The sequence below is a fragment of the Molothrus aeneus genome, chromosome 1, assembly GCF_037042795.1.
Source record: "Molothrus aeneus isolate 106 chromosome 1, BPBGC_Maene_1.0, whole genome shotgun sequence".
Lineage (NCBI taxonomy): Eukaryota > Metazoa > Chordata > Aves > Passeriformes > Icteridae > Molothrus > Molothrus aeneus.
In genome coordinates, this window is record NC_089646.1 from 77,081,215 (window position 1) to 77,101,255 (window position 20,041).

The following is a 20,041-nucleotide window of genomic DNA, read 5'->3' on the forward strand; positions in this document are numbered from 1 at the left end:
CTTTGTCTTTAATGGAAACCATTTTAATTGATTATTTCCTTCACCTTTAGAGGCATTTTATTTTCTGAATTGGAGGAAAGATAATGGAAGAGAGATCAATATTATCTTCAAAATCAAAAGTAGCTGACGTAATAATTTTTTATTTGCATTATATTCATGAAAGTTTTATTTTTCTTTCATCTTCTCAATATTGAGAATTCTTCCATAAATGTAAGTCTTAATTCTGCAGTAATCAGAATCTGGTATTACTATTCAACTACATCATACATGGTACTGTTTTCCAAAGAATGATTTGAATTATCTGGGATGGTATTTTCTGGTGTAAAACAGAGTGGATTATGGTAAACCAATTAAGTTTTGCTAGTAAAATAGAAAACTGATGCTTCTGTTTTGCATAAAACATTTTGATGTTGATGCTGAAAACCACCGCACTCATTAGTACATTAACCAGGAAACCTCAAAATTAATAAAATTTTAAATTAGCAAACCAAAATCACTACAATGTTTTATAAATAAAATACTTTACTGGTTGTACCTGAGGCAAATCATTAAAATATCTATTCCACAAGGCTTTTGTGTTGTGTGAATAAACCTGAATTTTCATATCCTAGCATACAGGCATTCTCTTCTAGGTATACAATATATTTTCATTGCGGATTTATTATATCAATTTTCTTTTTTCTCCTCTCTTAAAGCATTTTTATTGTCTGCAATTTCAGGAAGACTAATTCTATTACTACTTCCACAGGATACAGTCTTTGTGTCAAATGATGGAGATACCTCTGTCACTTTTATCCTTTCTATAATTAGTATACTTTTTGACATTTAGCTGTGGAGTCTATACATAACTGAACTTGTTGATGTTATTCTGTGAATTTCTAAGGAGGTCTCACTCTGAATATTTCTTCTGATTTTTATATTATCATTTAAAGAGACTGTCTCTCTGCAACAGTTCTCATGCTAAGTGGCATTATTTTTGATCTCCCTTATTTTGTTTAGTTTCAGCAGCAGGTTCTTGTTTGTCTCCTCAGGATCCTAGCTGGTATTTTCCCCACAAATTGAACTGAATCTAGTTGTAAAAGCTGTAGGACCTTTATGGCTTTTCTTTTTCAAGTCACGGACAAGTGAGTAGAGAAAAGTTTTGTTAATTTTTTTGGCAAACATTAGACCACAGTTTTCACTGTGACACAAAATAAACATACTATTTGTGCTTTATGTGCAATTCTGGGAGAGATGAAAGAAAATGTCTATTCCTTTCCTTCAATGAATCTTTTCCGTAAAATTTGGCTCAAGAACCAAAATTTCTATCTTCTTCTGTAGTATGGAAAACTCAGTTACACTGAGATCTCTGTAGTCTGCTTTAAGGTTTATGAAAGTCATCTTTATGTAAATTAAAAGAAAATAAGAATATTTTTCAGTCAGTAAAAGACTTCCAGATGTGTTAATTGTCAGCTGCAAAATGAGTGAAAATGTCCATGCAAAATTTTTAGGTTTTTTTAGCTGAGATAGTTTAGAAGTGAGACTAGATGACTTCCTCATGACCCTTCCAACCTTAACAATTCTGTGATTCTCTGATAAGAAGAGTATTGCAAATAAATTCTGCTTAAGAAATTAATAGGCACAGTGAACATTTCCTAACTTCTTTTGAGAGTATTCCAATGTAGTGTAGTCATAATTTCAGATAATCTGGAAGACAATGTTGTTCATAAATATGATTTTTATTAGAAGTGCCTATTTGACTTCCTGTGTTATGAAATTAAATCACGTTTTGTTGACTTGTTAGTGTTTTGAGACAGTACTAAGAATTCATTTAGTTAGGCAGACTATCCCTGCATTTATTAAACTTCACCTTTTTATAATTTCTTTTAATTTTTTTGTTAAATATTGATCCATTTGAGATTCAATAGTAAAGACAACTATGAAAACTAATGCATAAATATTTACATTCTCAACAGATGTATTTTATGGAACTGCCTCAATAAAAATTAAAAATTTGTCTTCAGAGAGAGCAATTGCAATATTCTCTTTCAGCTTTTTTTTGAGATATAACTTCACAAATTTTTTCTTGCAAACTATATATTAAAAAAAAGAGAAAAACCAAATGGAGACATTTTGAAATAAAATACAATTTTGTTCCCCAATTGAATAATCTTTTTTTTTTAATACTAGGAAAAAAAAACTGACAAAACATACAAAGTGATATTCAAAGTATACAGACATATTTTACAGCTCTTTATAAAGCATTAACTAAGAAAACAGAATGCCCAAAATGTAAGCTCTGAAATGTAACTGGAGAGCATATGAAATGCTAGTTGTACTCTGAATAAGCAGAGACTCCAGTTGGGGGAATAATGTCATTTCTATTTCCTAACTGGAGTGACAAAATTCTTTCATAGCCAAACTTTCTTGACAGGAACTTTTTCAGTAAGTTAGTAAAGGAAGAATAGAAGGTATGGGTCTGATGTTCATATCTCTCCTGTGGCGTCCAGGGAAATTAGATCCTTATCTTTTGTAGCTGATTACTTTTTTTTTTTTTTAACTTTTTAACATTTAAAATAGCAAGAGAGCACTACTGTATAATTCTCTATCTAAATCCTTAATGACACCTAGCTCGACAACAAAAAATTATGCTGCATCTCAATGATACAAATGTATCCAGAATTGTGATTTTCCTGTTGTGCAGAATAGTGGTAACTTTGAAAGGAATAGTTGAAAAGTTGGAAGGTTGGAGGTACCCTCTTTCCCTTTTTTTTTTTTTTTTTTTTTTTTTTTTTTTTTTTTTTTGCTGCTGCCTTTCTTCAGTGCTCAGCAAATCAGGCAAGAATTGGGCAAAAGGCTGGTATGGGGATATCTTATAAAATGCTCTGTGTGTTTGTGTGAGATAGTGAAGAAGTTAAGCTTCTGAAGTGCTTCATTCCACTGAATAAGAGTTTGAGAGATAGACTGGGGGGTTGAGTTCAAATTTGAGATTCTAATGGTTATTTTAGGTAGAAAGAAAACACTTTTTACCACTATTTGATACTAAATTGCTATTATCAGGTGTTTCATGGGGGAGAAATACAGCTGTAGTAGAAAATCACCGTGGCAAATTTTTGGATACAATGGCATTCCATTCATGCTAAAAAGACCAGTCGGCTGCTTCTGTGAGATGCTGCCTTTCACTTGTTTTGTTTCTTTTCTCTCACATCAATGACTTATACAAGCACTAAGATTATTTTAAAATAAGGAGAGAGAAGAAAGTCTTCAAAGAAGGAGAGAATTATGAAAACACAAGATTTCTGATTTTTTTCTTCTGAAATAGCCAAAATACTTTTATCAAGTTCAAGACCTATCTTGATTTCCTAGAATTCTGGGGAAATCGCTAATGGAAACTCACACTGTTGGTAACTGTTTTCCTGGAAAAGGAAAAACTATAGACAAAAAGGTACAGAAGTTGCCCAGCATTCTGGATAGTAAACTCTGGTAGGTGATTGACTATTCAAGTTGAATGGATATGCTTTTGTTTTACACAACTACAAAATAAAATCATTCTGCATCCATAACCTATTAATCTTCAGTGATTCCACAAGGTTGAACCATACAAGTTCCTCTCAATCTAGAAATTATTTGCAAACTGGGCTACGGAAATATATCATTACAGCATTCCAATGTAATGGACTAGAAAGGGGAAATATCTGTTCCTGGAAGTGACCTCTTTTTCTGTGTTTAGATAGCAAATAAATAGGCCTGAACTGATTTCTAGAACATTTTAAGAAAAAATACATGAACTTTCATTCAAATTTTTGTTTACCTTTCCACATGAACACAAACACAGTAGTTTAGTTACCTGTAACATTAACATCTGGATAATTGTGAATATACAACTAACTCCAGCTTGATTTTATTACAATATTCCACTTCAAAGTCATCCAAGAATCCTTATACTTGGTTTGTTAATACATTAATCTGTGAGACTGTATACACTTGGGCTTTTCAGAGACTAGAAGACACTGTATTTAAGTATGCAGAGAATATACATACAGTTTTACTAGGTCTGCAGTAGAGATACAAACAGCAGCTCTTGATATTCACTTTTAACATGGTAAAAGTGAATTAAGAGTTTCTCAAAGAGGGTAGAAACCAAATCTGTGAAGGTTTGCATGGTTAGTTTGCTGCACCGGAAGTGAGACTGCATGACTTTACATACTTCTAAGTCAAGAGCATACTGAGGGTGTGCACATTAACAAATGTTTCTGTGCAATGGAAATTGATCTAAGAGGCTGAACAACTGGAACAGGGAAACTGATGTCCATGCCACATATATTTGTGAAATCTTGTTTTAGATTAGCTCTTGCCTGGTCTCTGAGATTATGTGCCTATTAGCAATCAGAATAAATCAGATGTGCTGCTGAAGCACATCTGGTTTAGTTGCATCTGAAGAAATCTAGGTAACATGCTCTGAAACAGTTCTATAAGGAAAATGAAAGTGCAACAAATGAAGGAGATCAAGGGTTTCAATTCAGAAACACACTTCTCCTCTCCACTAAATGTGAAATTGAACACCTTAGAGTTGATGTGATACCTCAGTGGTTAATTTAGATGAGAATCTGCTTTCAGATGCAGAGTTATGTGAGAGCAGCCGGTTCTTTTATCATTACAGTATTTTAATGCTGGACCAGGGAGCCTGTATAAAGCTGTGTCTGCATAAAGATAAACAAATAGAATGAAGTCTGAGCTTTTATTAACTCACAATCTTACACTCACTGATTTCTTATGGGAAGTGTTTGGCAGTGATAGCAAAGATTCATCATTACATGCCTTGAAAAGTGCACTGAAATGAAAAAAATCACTTGTCTCCATTCTATCTGTGCAGTATTTATGCATTTCATTTTCTCAAAAGGGTTACTCTTAACCTATCCCACCTAGTGATATACTAGAAACTGTGATTTTATTCTTCTAGTGGTTTTTATTAATAGCATAAAAAATAATTGTCTTTTGAACTCATCTTTCTAATTTGCATCCTCAAATAGGTTCTAGAAGTTATTTCATTTTCAGATCTTTGATGCCTTCCAATAGCTAGATTTTTATATTCATTTAGCAACTTTTATTCATTTGGGAGCATTTATACAAGTTACTTTTCATGCTTCAATGTTAATTTGTATTGTGGATAAAGATAATCCTGAAGTCCATTAATCTGTGTTTTTTAAAAGTCAATATCCAAGTTTGGGATCTATGTGTACAGAACATATTTAAATATGCATGCTATGTACTTACTATTTATATTTACATCTCTGTAATTTCTGTTTAAGTTTGTATGTGTGTAAACAATTTATACATACACATATAAAGACAATTCTTTTTCAAATTAGTGTAACTATTTTTCCTTAAAAATTATATTATGATAGCATGATATTAATCTCTCATTTTTTAGAATGTGAGGATTTTAGAGCTTTTTAAAATGTATTTGAAAATATTTGTTGGAAAATTTTATTTATAGCAAGTTAATGTTTATTTTCCTATATATACAGGTACATCTGTTCTACAGGTGACAGCCACAGATGCAGATGACCCCACATATGGAAACAGTGCCAGAGTAGTGTACAGTATTCTTCAGGGACAGCCATATTTCTCTGTTGACCCCAAAACAGGTGGGTATTTTATATTTCTGTTGAAATGATTTATCTATTATGTTGCAGTTAATTAAGTCTGGTAGGTGAAATGCAATGTACACAATGGTGATATGTGGACTTTTTTTCTCTGTGTTTTTGTAGGCTGCTTCTTACTTTAGCACTATGAAATTTATAAGTTGCTATGTTTTGCTGAGTACTAAAATGAGCCTGCTGTGTACAGAATTAATTCTGCATCATGTCATGATGTGAACCATTCAGCCAAACTGCAATAGCACTCTTTCATCTTTTCAAGCCTCTGTTTAGGAAGTGACTCAAGTATGCCTAACACATAATTTTCAATGCTTTGTTTTGTCTGTAGGATAGGCTTGGGAGGATTATTGGATATATGTTTCAACACATGTGCCAATATAAATTGTAACAATTTGTGTTTTTTATAAAACCTCAGGACTGCCATTTAACTGAAAATTCATTCTATGACTTGAGAAGTAGAATGAACTGAAATATTTATGCTTAAACTCTATGCATCACCCTTTTTTTTTCTTTCCCACAAAGTGTAAGTCATGTATAACGTATCCAAACTGTTGTATTTAAAGAGAGGAAAAATCTCTTTTGGGGATGGGAATTGTTATTAGTTTGTGATTTTTTGAAGAGCATCATTATGATAATGATAATAACATGGTTATACATTTTAAGTGTGTATTTAAAGTCCTCAATAGTTGGTAAATAGAATTTAAGAGAGTATATTTTTATTTAAATTTTTGACTGTTTTTCCCTGTCTATATCAAAGCTTTAATACTGAAGGGAAAAAATAGAGCACACAGAACAGTGTAGTTTTCCCTAGTTAACTGTAGGGAATAATAACGAGTGCTGGAGTGAATTAACTATAGTGTAAATGGTTTCCATTTTACTGTTTTTGTACTTAAGTTTCTTGGCTTTTGTACACTGGTCTCTGTGGTACCTGGAAATGTACCCTGGTTTCACTACAAGAGAAGTGTATCTGTGCCATCTCAGAGAGCTTTGAGGTTAGTGCTGCTTTAATCAGGAGACCAAACTCCATGATCCTCAGAGGAAGATCTGTCTCAGCCTAAAATTTTCTATAAGTTTGGGGGTCATGTAAGAAAGGCCTGGAATAGAAAATCTATGGTACAGTCCTCACGTTCTCCTTGCCCTTAGAAATATAACTAGTTCATATTTCTAAAACTGTTCAGGCACTCTGAAGCAATAGCCTGCATTTTTTATTTTTATAATGGTGTAGAACTTGTAGTCTGGAGCTGCTATTCAGTCAGTGAAGAATCATAATGGAAATTCTCTGTATCAAGTCTATATCACACAAGAAATAGTATTGTTGTATGTATAATGAAACAACAGATGGTAGTGTATTTTCACTCCTCAAGCCTTAGGCTTTGACTGGGATTTAATAACACTTTATGAACTTAAAGTCTTTTTGATATTTGTGTAGAATATGAAAATTATTCTGAAACCACAGTCTATGAAAAAGTGAAAATGAGATAAATAGTGTGACAGTGAAAAAACAGCAGGAAGCTTTTTGATTTTATATGTTGCCTTTTTATAATTTTAGAACAGCAGTTTATTTAATTTGGCATGATGAAATGGGAAGAAGAATATTGGAAAAGATGGGAAAGTCTTGATGAATAGCATTTTTCACTATAAAATTTCACTTTGAATTTTTGGCGTTTAAGACTCATTTTTTAAAGCATCACTCTTCTGAATTTGCTAGCATTTCTTTGACTTTTTTCCTAACACCTCAATTGTTCAATTCCAGCTTAACTATACTTTATCTGGAAGTCTTCTGAATTTACATTTACATGCACAAACTTCCTTTAAAACAAAGGAGGTCCAAAAGTGGCAAAGAGAAAGGTTCCAACATTCATGACTGAATGTTTTTTATGCAGCCTAAGGATCTGGCATCATGATCAGTAAAGTTTCTTGAAGCTATCAGAAATAGATATCAAGCTCTAGTGTGAATACTCATCTTAAAAAGTCTGATACTTCTAGCTTAGTACTGCCTATACTTGGTTTTAAACAACTTAATATCTGAAGACTTTAAAGATATGGATTTTTAGAAGCTTAGGTTAGAATAGTTTAAATAGTTTAAATTTTTTTAAATAGTTTAAATAGTTTAAATTTTTAAAATAGTTTAAATAGTTTAAATTTTATAGAATAAGGCTATAAAATTCCTACATTTAAAGTATAATAAGGCAACAGCACCAAATTACAAACTCTGAAGCAGGAAAAAAGTGTGTTCGTGGCAGAAGAGCTTTGTCAACTTACCTGATAAAAGGCTCTTCTCCACAAAAAGTGGGGCAGAGGAGCAGTGCAGGGAGAGTAAAACCCCCTGCTCTAAATAGACTAGAGCCTGAGCTCCTCCTAGGGTTGACCCAGGACAGCCTCAGCCCTATGGGCCAGGGTTGAAACCCATCATGACAAATCAAAAGGCACTGCCCTGATCACCCTTTCAATTGAGAAAGCTACTGCTTACAGGGCTATGGGACACATTATGAGTTGCAGATAATGGGAATCATACAGACTTACTCCTGGATATTTGGAGGAATGACCATAGACAGGGAAAGGGATGATTAAGATGGAGTGGGGAGAGAAAAGCAAGAGAAAATGGAGAGGTAAGAGGATAAAAGGGGCCAGCCATATGCAAACAGGCTTTGCTCAGCACTATCATCTGGCCATGCCCTGCCCTGGATCAGCAGCCTGTTCTGTGTTTTCTTATGCTCCATTTCCAGCTCCATTTCCTGAGTAAAAGGTCTCTCTCTCGCATGCCTGTGTGAGTAGAGATTTAAGTGCTAGCAGCTGGAGCAGGACAATGAGTTAAAGGGGTCTGGTGTGTGTCTGGTGTCGGGAAACTGGAAAATGCAGACCATAAGTGTATTACACAGGTGTCTATGCCAGCATGGCATTACTACAGGGTCAGCAGTCTGGATGAGTGGTTTGGGTGATGGATATCCATTTGGTCCAATGTCCAGACCAGAAAGCTCAGGAGTCAGCTGTTGGAGAAGCCACAACCAGTCTAGAGTGACTGTGTGGTATGTGGTTTGGTAGTCCAGTTTGTAGTTGTGTATCTCTGTGCATGAGGCAAGGGGAGACCAGGGAGCCAGGAGCCAGCTGGATAGCATTGGGAAGTGAGGGCCCAAGGGGTCCAGGCACTGCTACTGGATGTACTCAGTGTGTAAGGCTGTGGGGGATCAATAAGTGTACTGGGTTGAGTGGAGATGTCGGACTATACCGAGGATAAAAAGGGAATCTGTACCTGGAGCTGGAGGGCAGTTGAAGGCCCCAGAGTTTTATGTCCAGATGGTGCCGAGTGCAAAGGTTACTGGATAGACCAAATATGACAAGTTACAGGAGCTATCCATGATGAGTTGTGAGTATATTTCCAATTGTAAATCATCCTTCCTTCTGGTCAGCTGGAGAAGAATGAGGCTGTTTGTGCTGTTTGTGTTTGAGTGCTGAGCCATCCCATTTGCGTGTCACCCGTTGCGTGTTGCATCTGTGAATGTGCCTTGTGGGAACAGCGCTTGACCTCACATTGCTTCTAATCATGGATTAAAAATAGGAAGGTGCAGCAACCTCATCTCCATCAGGCTGCCAACAATCTAGTTTATCAGTTGATTTGCTCTAAGACCTGTGTTTTGTTTTGTTTTCCTCTGGGGAAAAATTGTGAATTCTCTGCATAGAAATTTGCTGCAACTATGTAATTTTGGCTGTGAATGTCAAAACTACTTTCCATGCATAACCTAAAGACTTTTAAGACTTTCAAAATCCTTTGATATTGAATGGCTTTCTATTAACTGCTCTGTATTTGTGTTTATTAATTACTTTTGTTAATTAGCTGTGGAGTGTAATAGTGACTAGTTATGTAATTAATAATTACCTGCAATAGCCTCTAGTCTTTACTATTTGTTTTCCTCCCCATCTGCAGCAAAAGCACTCTGCTGAAATTTTATAACAAAGAATGTTCTAATAATTATGGCAAAAGAGAGGGAAGGAGTTAATGTCTAGATCTTATGTATATTTGCAAAGATTATACATAAAGGATTGTATCTATTCTTAAATCAAAATATTTAGGGAACCCTGGAAGACATTAAATGCTTATACTTTTAGAGTATCATTAACTTCTCTGTAAAGAGAAAATAAAAAGCAAAGTTTTTATTTAACAGGGGAGCAAATAATTTATTCAGGTACTTAGTGTTTTAATATGGTTCTCCCTTCTCCTACTCCCACCTTTTCACATATGCAGCCCCTCCACTACCTGCCTTCAAACTTTGAGCATCTTTTGAAATGCCTAAATACACATGAAGTCTTTTCTGGGGAGTTTGAACTGCAAATTCAATATTCAACCTTTCCCAAATCATGAGGTCTTTTGATCCTTAATCTAGGATTGATAAACTTAATCTAGGATTGATCCTTGCTTGTTCTTTGCTCATGTGAAGTGTGGCTCATCAAACAGCAGCAGCCAACATTTGACTGGTAAGCCAGCCCCGGGAGCTCCTTTGTTTTCTGAGGAAACCTCAAGTTAGACTATGTGCTTTTAGTTGCAGCTATAGCAGCACACTTTCTATTGCTACATGCTTTGGGAATGAAAGAGAAACCTGTAGTCCAATTTGACTGCTTACATGGTAAATCGTATTTGGAGTATGTTACTTCCACCCAGCTCTTTGCAGGTACATCCGTCTTTCTGAACCACATATACAGAGTGAAGCAATGTGTAGGGCAGATGTCTTTTCAAATCAGCAGTTCTGCTGCAACTGTTATAAAATAAGGGATAAAACCGTCATTCATTGCAGTTTTGAATTTAAGTGTAGACATTGGCAGGACAGATAACTCATTAGTCATTGAATTGAATATGGAAAAAACCTCAGATATTTGTATTTATAATGTTCTGCTGTTGCATCAACAATATTACAAAGATCTTAGTCATGTATAAGATTGTTTGCCTGGTTTTTTGTTTTACTTTAAGATGTTAAATAGTAAAGAAATATGTATTTCTATTTATTAAAGAATGTCACTGCAAATTAATCTGGGGTAATCATGAAGTGTGAGATGAGTGTCAATCTCCTTCTGCTTTCTGTCTTCACAAGATATGAACAATAGCTTCAAGGATCCCTACAAGAAATTACCTATTCACTGATTATCTAGTTTGGTTCCTGACTGAGAGCACAATACAAATGCAAATAAACACAGTCAATGGCTGAATAGATGCTATCAAACATAGAGATGAGCCTCATAAACACCAATTACCCATCCTGGAAATTCAAGATTTTTGTTCACATCTGTAACTATTCTTTTACATTTTTTTTAAAGGTCTTGGTCAAGGTTCATATGGGAATGGCAGGTTTTATAGCATTGTAATAATTAGAGTGTAATTTTAAAGTTGCATGTGCACTCCTCTGCAAAACAAGAAAAATATATTGTTTATCAATTTATTCTCAAGTTCAATACTGCTAAATAAGCATAACTACTTAAAAATATAATTAATTATTCTATTAAAATAAATTTCTTTTAGTGGTGAGATATCAATAATTAATTTAATGAATTAAGGCCCACTGCATCTCCTTATAATAGACAAGATAATCTATATAAAGGCAAATTGAATAAACTTTCCAGTTCAAAAAAGAAGAGCACTCTTTTTATGCTTTAGTAGAACAGCCTGTCATGGTATTCCAGATAAAAATCTACTGTCCTCATTGAAATAATGATATTTCATGACCCTATGTCCCTGCGTACATAGAAAATCGTATCAAGGGAAAATACTATTAAAAAATCAATTCCTGCCACATTCTTGAACAAGCATCCCTATTTTTCTTGTGAAGAATTCTTACTTTTTTTAGTTGAAATATCTTAGTGACATCTCTTTAATGAACATGTTTACTGGAGTTAGTGATTCCCTGCTGAAATGCAGGTTAGTTCATATTGGACTGCTAAGTGAATGTGAAAATGAATTTTGTTTAGCAATCTCATTGCTTTCTGCTCAGAGGCTCCAATAATTTTTAAATGACCTTACAGTGCTATAGCATTATCTTACATAAATTCAATGCTTCTGCTCTGAAGGAATATCTTATGACAATGCCCAAAATCCATGCCTAATCCATGCCTAATCCATGCCTAATCCATGCCAAAATCCGCAGCCACTTCCCAGGCTCCTGTAGACATCTTATAGGGTACTTTGCCTCATCTAACTACAGTTTTTGCAGATGGGCTTTTAAACTGTAATTGGACACCATGTGTCTAAAGGACAATAAAGCAGGTGAAGGGCCTGGAGCACAAGTCTTGTGAGGAGCAGTTGATGGAGATTATGTTGTCCTGTCTGGAAAAAAGGAGGATCGGAAGCAATCTGATTGCTCTCTGCAACTGCCCGAAAGGAGGTAGAATGTACCATGGTGGAAGTTTGTCTCTCCTCACAAGTAACAAGTCATAGGACAAGAAAAAAGGCCACAGAAAAAAGTGACCAGGCAATGTTTAGGTTAGATATTAGGAAAAAATTCTTCACCAAAAGGGTTGTCAAGCATAAAATTTTCTAAGGACACATTCTGCTTGAGCTAGATAAAGAAATGCCTGTGATGAAATTTCTGAGTTTTACATGTACTTGCATTGCAGAACACTTATTTATAGCTATTGATGAAAACTCTGTTATATGTGATTGGTTTCTACTCATATCAAGGGGAGGTCACAGTCAAGAATCAGTTTGAAAGTTTAGTTATTGTAATGAATGATACATTTTTCTAAAAGTGTGTAGGATTAAAATAACATGATTTTGTGCATAGGTACTGAAATTTTATCTTGAAGTTCTAATAACTGTATTTCATATTCAGGTTTTCATAGGTTTGATTTCCCTCAAGGAATTTCTGAAATGTTCTAACAGAAATTACATCTCTAGTGTAGACCTTTTCCAATGTCTGCACTTTACTGACAAGAGGATCACTAGGAATTCAAACTCAAAATTGGAAAGTCTTACCTTGTTTTTCTAATTCCACCAGGTACTGTACAGTGCACTCCTCCATTCCTGAAGGAACAGAAATATGTGCATCATCTAAAAATATTGTCATGAACACTTGTTTGAGAGTGTCATCTGTCAACTCTCAGTTAAGAGTAAATATTGTAATGTCTTTTGCTTTCAGTTTAAAGTAAATATTGGATTTTCTACACCTACAGTTTTGACACTTTAAAAAAAACTTCTCTGAACAATGGACTTAATTCTCACAGTTTTCTTTTATGTTCAAAGTATTGATATACTCTTACTGTTTTTCCAAGAGTCATTTGGAGAATAACTCAGGCCATCAGACAGCAGAACGATCTACTGCTTCTTTTAGGTTTCTGGGGACAGCATTTTGGTACAGTTAGAGACTTTGTGAGGGCATTGGTATGACTAAAAACCTTGTTGCTTAGACCTTGTTTTCCATTATCATGAAAACAATGCAGAAAGTCCTTTGCTAATCAAAGGTGTACAAAGAGGAGGGGCAGAATGTTCTGTTCAGTCTAGCTCAGTTTCTCTCAGGATTGCTGATATTTGGTGGTATATCATCCCTCTTATATATCCTTATGCAATTTTTGGCATCCACCTCCAGGAAACTTTGTGCAGCAGGCTTTGCAGGGCACAAGATGGATCGGTCATTCATCAGGAACAGTTTTCTGGCACTGTATTTTCTTTGTTTGATACTACCAATACTTTCTCTCCCAGCATTCATCATATAGTTTAAAAGGATAGGCATAAGAGGCAGCAAACTGGGAAAAAAGATTGCCTGATGTTCTAACCTTGTTTTTCTTCTCCTGTGAAATGAACCATGTGTTTTGGAGATTGAGTTTGACTACTGTACTGTGGTAGTTGGTAGTTTTGTTGGTAGACATGCTTTTATTTACATGTGTATATATTTTTAATCTTTCATCTGTAAATACACAAACATGTTTTTCCACTTAAAATATAATGATATCTTCATCTGGGCTAAGCCTAGTAGACAGCTCAGCCACACATAGCCTCCTATTCTCTTCCTACACAATGCAATGGGAGAGAGAAAAGAAGTGATGTAACTGAGACAAAGACATTTTAATAGGGAAGGTAAAAGTAATGTACACAAGCAAAGGAAAGCAAGGAGTTGATTCACCACTTCCCATGGGCAGGCAGTAGTTCAGCTCTCCCCAGGAAAGCAGAGCTCATTACATAACCACACATTACAGTGGCCAGGGACTACAAATGCCACAACTATGAGTGCCCTTTCTTTCTCCTTCTTCTCCCCATTTTTCTTGCTGATTGTGATTTCATGTGATATGGGATGTTCCTTAGGTCAGCCCTTCCAGCTGTACTCCTTCTGAGCTCCTTGTGCACCCTGAGCCTTGTCAATGGTGGAATGGTGTGAGAAGCAGAAAAGTCCATGTTGCTGTAAGCACTCCTTAACAAGGCTAAAACATCCCTGTGTCATCAGCACTGTTTGTGTCACAAATCCAAAACAGCACCATATGACCTGCTATGGAGAAAATTTTCTATCCCAATCAAGATCAGTGCACAGGTGAAGCACTGTTTTTATTTGTGTTACCAGACTGCAAGTCCTGAACTGAAAGCAGTGAGACATCCATAATGAAGTAGGATAGATTCTGTGACCACATCTTTTACGGTCTTTCTCTTAGATATAAAATTGCTCTTTGTTTGCCATTTAAAATCTTCTTAAAAAGTTCCCTGTTTTTAAACATAGAAAGCTTATTCATCCAAACAAAGTATGAAAATTACATGTGTGATAAAATGTGTTTAACTTTAGGGAAAGGGAATGAATAAAATTTCACCCTAAAGCAAATATACATTACTGTAATTTTTAGCTCAACTGGGATGAAAATCAGGACACTGACTGAGAAGATTAATGCACTAGATTGTTAAAAGGCTCTGCCCCAGTCCACATGTTGACAAGGCTTTCACAGATCAATCTTTATTGTTGTGAAAAAAAAGGCAGTGACTTTATTGTCTTTAATTCAGGTAACAGGTGTCCTTTGTCTAGACAAGAGGTTATTATTTACGTATGTAGCTCTAGAAGAAAGAATTACCAAGGCATTGAAAAAAATTCTCCCCACACACACCCTTGAAATTTTGGCTAGGGAGATGAAATGAAGATATAGAACCAGGTATTAAGTTGAACTTCACACAGGCATCCTAATTCATACTTATCTCTCCTTCTTGATCCACATTTCCCTTTTCCAGCTTAATTTTCCCTTTTGTAAACTGTTACAGATATTGCTATAGTTGAGGATAATAATTTCAGAAATGCAGTTAAAGGTGTCAATGGAACTTTGCAGTGGCAGTGAAAATGAGACAAAGTGTCATTGAGGTTCAATTCCAGGGGCTGTTATCTACTGATTTGGTAATGTCAAAATGTCTGCTTATGGTTAGTGATACATTGGTTAAATATATTTTTAAAGGACCTAATTTCTTGAAGTTCTGATTTATGTTGTTTTAGTTTTTTGGCTTATTAGTTGGGGTTTTTTCAGATATATTGTATTAATAATGTTATTGTTTTAATAATAAGCTTCAGTGAGGTCACATTTTTGCCATTCATATTTGATATTTTATACTAATTCCCATTAGAGTGGACAAGACCAGTGGTGGTAGACATGTGAAAAGGAAATAATAAATGTATAACTGACTGAGGATATTGTTTTCTTATATATAATTTTTATTAATAAGTTTATTTTATTTTTTAATTCTTACAAATCCTGTGATTTAAAAACATAGCTACTCTTAGAATTCATGAATAATCTACATTAGGTCAATAAATATGTATGCATCTGGTTTCCCATCAGTCTCATCTCTTAGAACAATGCATACATTTTCAGTGACAATTTGAATAAATGTGTCTGATAATACTTTGTCTTGTAATAAACCATACAGAACAAAAACCTAGTATGATAACAATGATTTGCCAAAGAATGTGTATAAAGAAAATGCTCCTCAAGAAATCTTAAACAGAAAAAAATAATCCCTCTGCAGTTGAGATGCCTCTCAAGAAAAACTGCACAAAAGCTTGATAAAATTAACAAAACCTCCATATCTATTGGCCATATACATGAACAAAGAAGTACAATATGTATATAAACCAATTTTACACCAGTTTTACAGTGATAACCACCAAGATGACATTTAGGGACTGTTATAATTCAGTTCATATCTGACAAGAAAGGGAAAAAGGAATTACTTTCAGAAAACACCAAGAAACTTGTGATCTATCCAGGAAATTCAACATTTGCCAGTTGTGTCTTCTCTATTTGCATATTTTTCTCTTGAATATTCAACTTTGCTGCCTTCCCACCATCAGTGCCTGTGCAAGTGGGGAACATGAAGTCTCGCAATAAATTTAGTCTGTTTCCCTTGGTGGTGTCCATCTTTTCTGAATGTGCTCTGAAGTGTGCTTTCATTCCCTTGCCAACTATGTCAAGCCCAGGAGCAGCAGCAGAAGTAGTAAAAACAGGCTTTCCCTGGTCTCTAAGACTGAAGATAAGCTCTGATCAAACTCAGTAACCAGCAAATTCACTCCTTTGTAACTGCCTTTATGAGTTGCCATCATATTTCTAAAATTAAAATTTAGGAGAGACTATAACCAGACTTCCTGTGACTCTGGGACTGTATTTCCAGTAAAGGATTCTGTTTATTTATTATTTTTTAAATTTTTTTAACTTATCTTTGCTTACACCTACATACTGTAACTTGATTTGTGAATGATAGTAAGTTAGTTGTTTGGTTTGGTTTTTTATAAGAATTAGATTAGTCATAATGTATCAGCCTGGCTGCGGTGGTCTGTGCCTGTCCCCAGGTCCTTGCCTCCAAGGAGGTGCCAAGGCCTGGGACTGGGGCTGCTCCAGTGCCCCCGTTTGGGGGTGGAACAGGCTGTGGCTGCCAGACCCTGCCACCACCATCCTAGGACCCTCTTGTTACCTGGCCCCTAGAAGCTGCCAGCCCCTCTGGTGCCCTGACAGTGTTGCAAGTGCTGCTTGTCAACAAACTTTTGTAAGGACAAACTTTTGTAAGGTGGATGTTTTTCTTCACATTTTAAAAATAATTTTTAAAATCCACCCCTCAGTCAAAAAAGAAAGCAAAAAAAAAGACCTCAAAGCTTTTCAAATTTGCAGTCAGGACATTCCTTATGAAATATTTTAAGCATTAGGTAAAGCCCCTGAAAATTCTCATGCTAGAAGAGGCAGAAGCAGATCTGTGTTCACTACCCATTGCAGAGGAGTAAAGCTCTGTCTGCAGTCTATAATTTAGGTCCCTGAGGATGTATTTTTTTTCTTTTCACATAATTTTGTCTTGTTTTTCTCTTGGTACACTCTTCAGGATTAAAGCATGAAATTTTTTATTATATTTATGACCATGATTCAATGTTAAAGTATTCTAAAGTTGCTGATCCTCTTTCTATTTCCTTAGCAGGCCCTTATTTCCTTCCTATTTCCTTTTCTAAGTCTCAGTATTTCTGTTACATAGAATTTTCAAAACATGCTTATGATGTTTTCAAGGAAAGGTTCAACTCTATCTGCAACACTAGGAAAGGTGCAAGAGTAAAAACCTGTCTGGAATTTGGTGAAGCACTTGCAGTCCCAGAAGCAGATATAGCTATCATGGGAGCAATCCTAAGGGAAACGAGTAGATTAAATGAGATTTTATTCTCTTCCAAACTCTTCTTCCAAGAAATACATTTTAGATCAATAGATTGCATCTAAGTGTCCAAACAGAAAATGCAACAATTCCCTGTATATCTAACCACTATGTCAGTTAGACTTCACTTTACTTGAATTGAAGATGAAAATACAGTGAGGGACTTCAGAAGGTTAGGCTGTTTCTTCCTCAGAAATATCTCTTATGATGAGGTTTTCTTTTTCTCTATTTTCTTTGTCTTCAAGTTGAAATGGCAACAGTGGATATCACAGCATAGAACCTTTCACTTCAATGGATGTCCCAAGTCGAGGCTTTAATCCAATTAATATCAGTTCTGATTAAAAGTTACTTTCATAGCAAAATGGATCTGTAAAAATCATCTATAAAAATAACTGCATCAGTGAAATACATATAAGTGTGTTTATTTGTGTAATCCTTCACATTTGCTAAAATATTCTGTGCTTTAAAGAGGAATCCTTTATTTTCAAAGGGGACACCGTTATGGTAAATTTCTGGTTTACTTTGCCCTTTTGAAGAGAATACAAAAAAGAATACTGCTTTAAATTAGGCAAATTAAACAAAGTTTTAAGTTTTTCAACAGAACTTTGCACTCCTATATAATCATGCTTCTGGATTTTTCCTTATAATTCTCTGTTTTAGTAAATAGATTAGATTTGTTTCAGATCTGATACTGTCTCCAAGAGATACTCAATAATCCTGATAATATATATTAACTATTGCATTTTCTGATTCTGAAAAAAAAATGATGTATTTTAAATCAATTTTTTTTTAAAAGTACTCAATTTCTTTCTTCTAACCTCATATTTATGTAGTGCAATACATTGTCCAAGAGTTTCAAATGCTCTGGTAAACAGCAGTTACAATGTATGCTGAGCTATTAGAAATAATACAATTCATTAAAAAATGTAATAACACATATCACACCATCTTCTTGTTCAGCTAATATCCCATTAATTCAGGAAACTAAGAGTGAGTAAAATGTAATATGAAGCACTTGTAGTACAAATTAATTTGACTTGTGTAACAGTTTTTAAAATTCTTTTTCTTTACATAGGTTTTGGATAGTCATCATTCTTTTAAATTCTGTATTTCTGCTTTTCTTGAGGTAGAACCTTCTTTTTTGCTGATAGTTTTTCCATGCTAAAGGTCTTGCAAATGAATTTTTTATTTGGAGTGCTGAAAAAACATTAAGCAAATATACCTAAAATCAGCATCTGTTAATTTTAATAAATTTTGAAACATCCATTTCTGGTGTTGCTTCTTTTCAGAGAAGAGCAGATATAAAATAAGTTAAAAAAAAAAAAGAAAATTTAAATATAGTTGCTTAGTCTGTGACTTTTTGCTACAGGGTGAAAAGAGGGTGATACATATTTACCATCCATGTGTTTATCTTAGGATGCATTGTTCTTTAAAGATATCAAGAGTTATAAATTCTGGTTTCTCATAGGAATGGTCTCCTGGTGTAGGAACTTGTTTGGGTTTATATGTTCCCTTGTTTGGGAACTTGGTAGTGTTTATATATCAGATACGCGTTACCACCAAAACAAACACTGAGATACATGGAACTGACTATTCTTCTTGACCAGCTAACCACACAAGAGGTGAAATGCCCACAAATATATTTCATTTGAAAGTGGATTATTCTGGCTTCACAGGAATTTTGTCCACCTGGCAAGACTTTAGGAACGCCCTAACCTCCACAAACCTTTTTTTGTGGGTTATCTACTGTATTCATCAAGTACTGCATTAGGTTGCCTGTAAAATCTAGTAAGATTTTTTTTCTTCTTGATTCATTTGCAATTAATAATACAACTAACAGATGTTGCCAAATGACAGCCACAATGCTGTGGTATTTTAAATTTTTTCTTCTTTTCATTCTGAAGATCCTTTCTGATGGGAATCCTCAGGGTGAATTTCAAGGCCTTGAAATTAAAAATGATTCATGTAGCTGCTGACACATATTCCTATGTAGAAGCAGAATAACAAATCAAAACGAAATGTCCTTTACATTTTCTCCTAAGTCAGCCATTTTACTTAAAAGATTCTAAATTATAACTAAAAATTTCATTTTTGACAGGGCTGTACTACATGGTAAGAACATAAAAATAGGTTGAGAAGTAGCAGTAGTTTTAAATTCATGTTAGGTTTAAGATTTTTTAATCTACCTTACGTTTTCTCTGTATTACTATCTATCTTTTATCGATTGCTAGGAATCTTGTACCATTCATTTTATGACAAATAACGTCTCCTTGAAGAGCATGAGTTGAAATACTCATTGGTGCAAATATAGAGAGGAAAATATTTTTTTATTACATGATGTAAGACTTGGAAGAATATCCAGACACATGCCTTTTGCAGTACTTGCAACTTTTGTGGTACTTTTAAAACCCAGCCAATGATGTTGGCTGTGCTGCAACGTGCCTGTGGCTCAAAAGAATATCAGAGTACCTGTCTCCAAGGGTGCCATAGTTATCTCAATTCACTTTATAGCTTGGACTTTCTCTAGGGCTCACTTAATTTACATACGCATAAGGACAGTCCAGCACATGCTAACCAGTCAATGTCCCCTGACCATATCTGTACTTCCTGTCCTCAGGAGCAAGCAGGATCTGGGGGCAGAGGCTTGTGAAAGGACCAACCAGCCTTTGAACTGGTGTTCCCTGCAGCAGTGGGCTTTTGTGGACATTCTCTGCTTGCAGAACCCTGCCTGGTAGAGTCAACAAAAGATCAGAAAAAGGCTTTGATGGCATTTTTC

At 34.9% G+C, this 20,041-nt stretch overlaps 1 protein-coding gene across 6 annotated transcripts in view; it reads left to right on the forward strand.

Annotated features, from left to right (window-relative positions):
* The window catches only part of CDH18 (cadherin 18), a 490,995-nt gene that overhangs the window by 362,518 nt on the left and 108,436 nt on the right, over nucleotides 1–20,041 (forward strand). For all 6 annotated transcript variants that reach the window (XM_066559563.1, XM_066559523.1, XM_066559548.1 and 3 more), the window contains one exon: nucleotides 5,508–5,627. In XM_066559563.1, coding sequence (XP_066415660.1) covers nucleotides 5,508–5,627 — 120 coding nt within the window. The remainder of the gene's footprint in view (nucleotides 1–5,507; nucleotides 5,628–20,041) is intronic.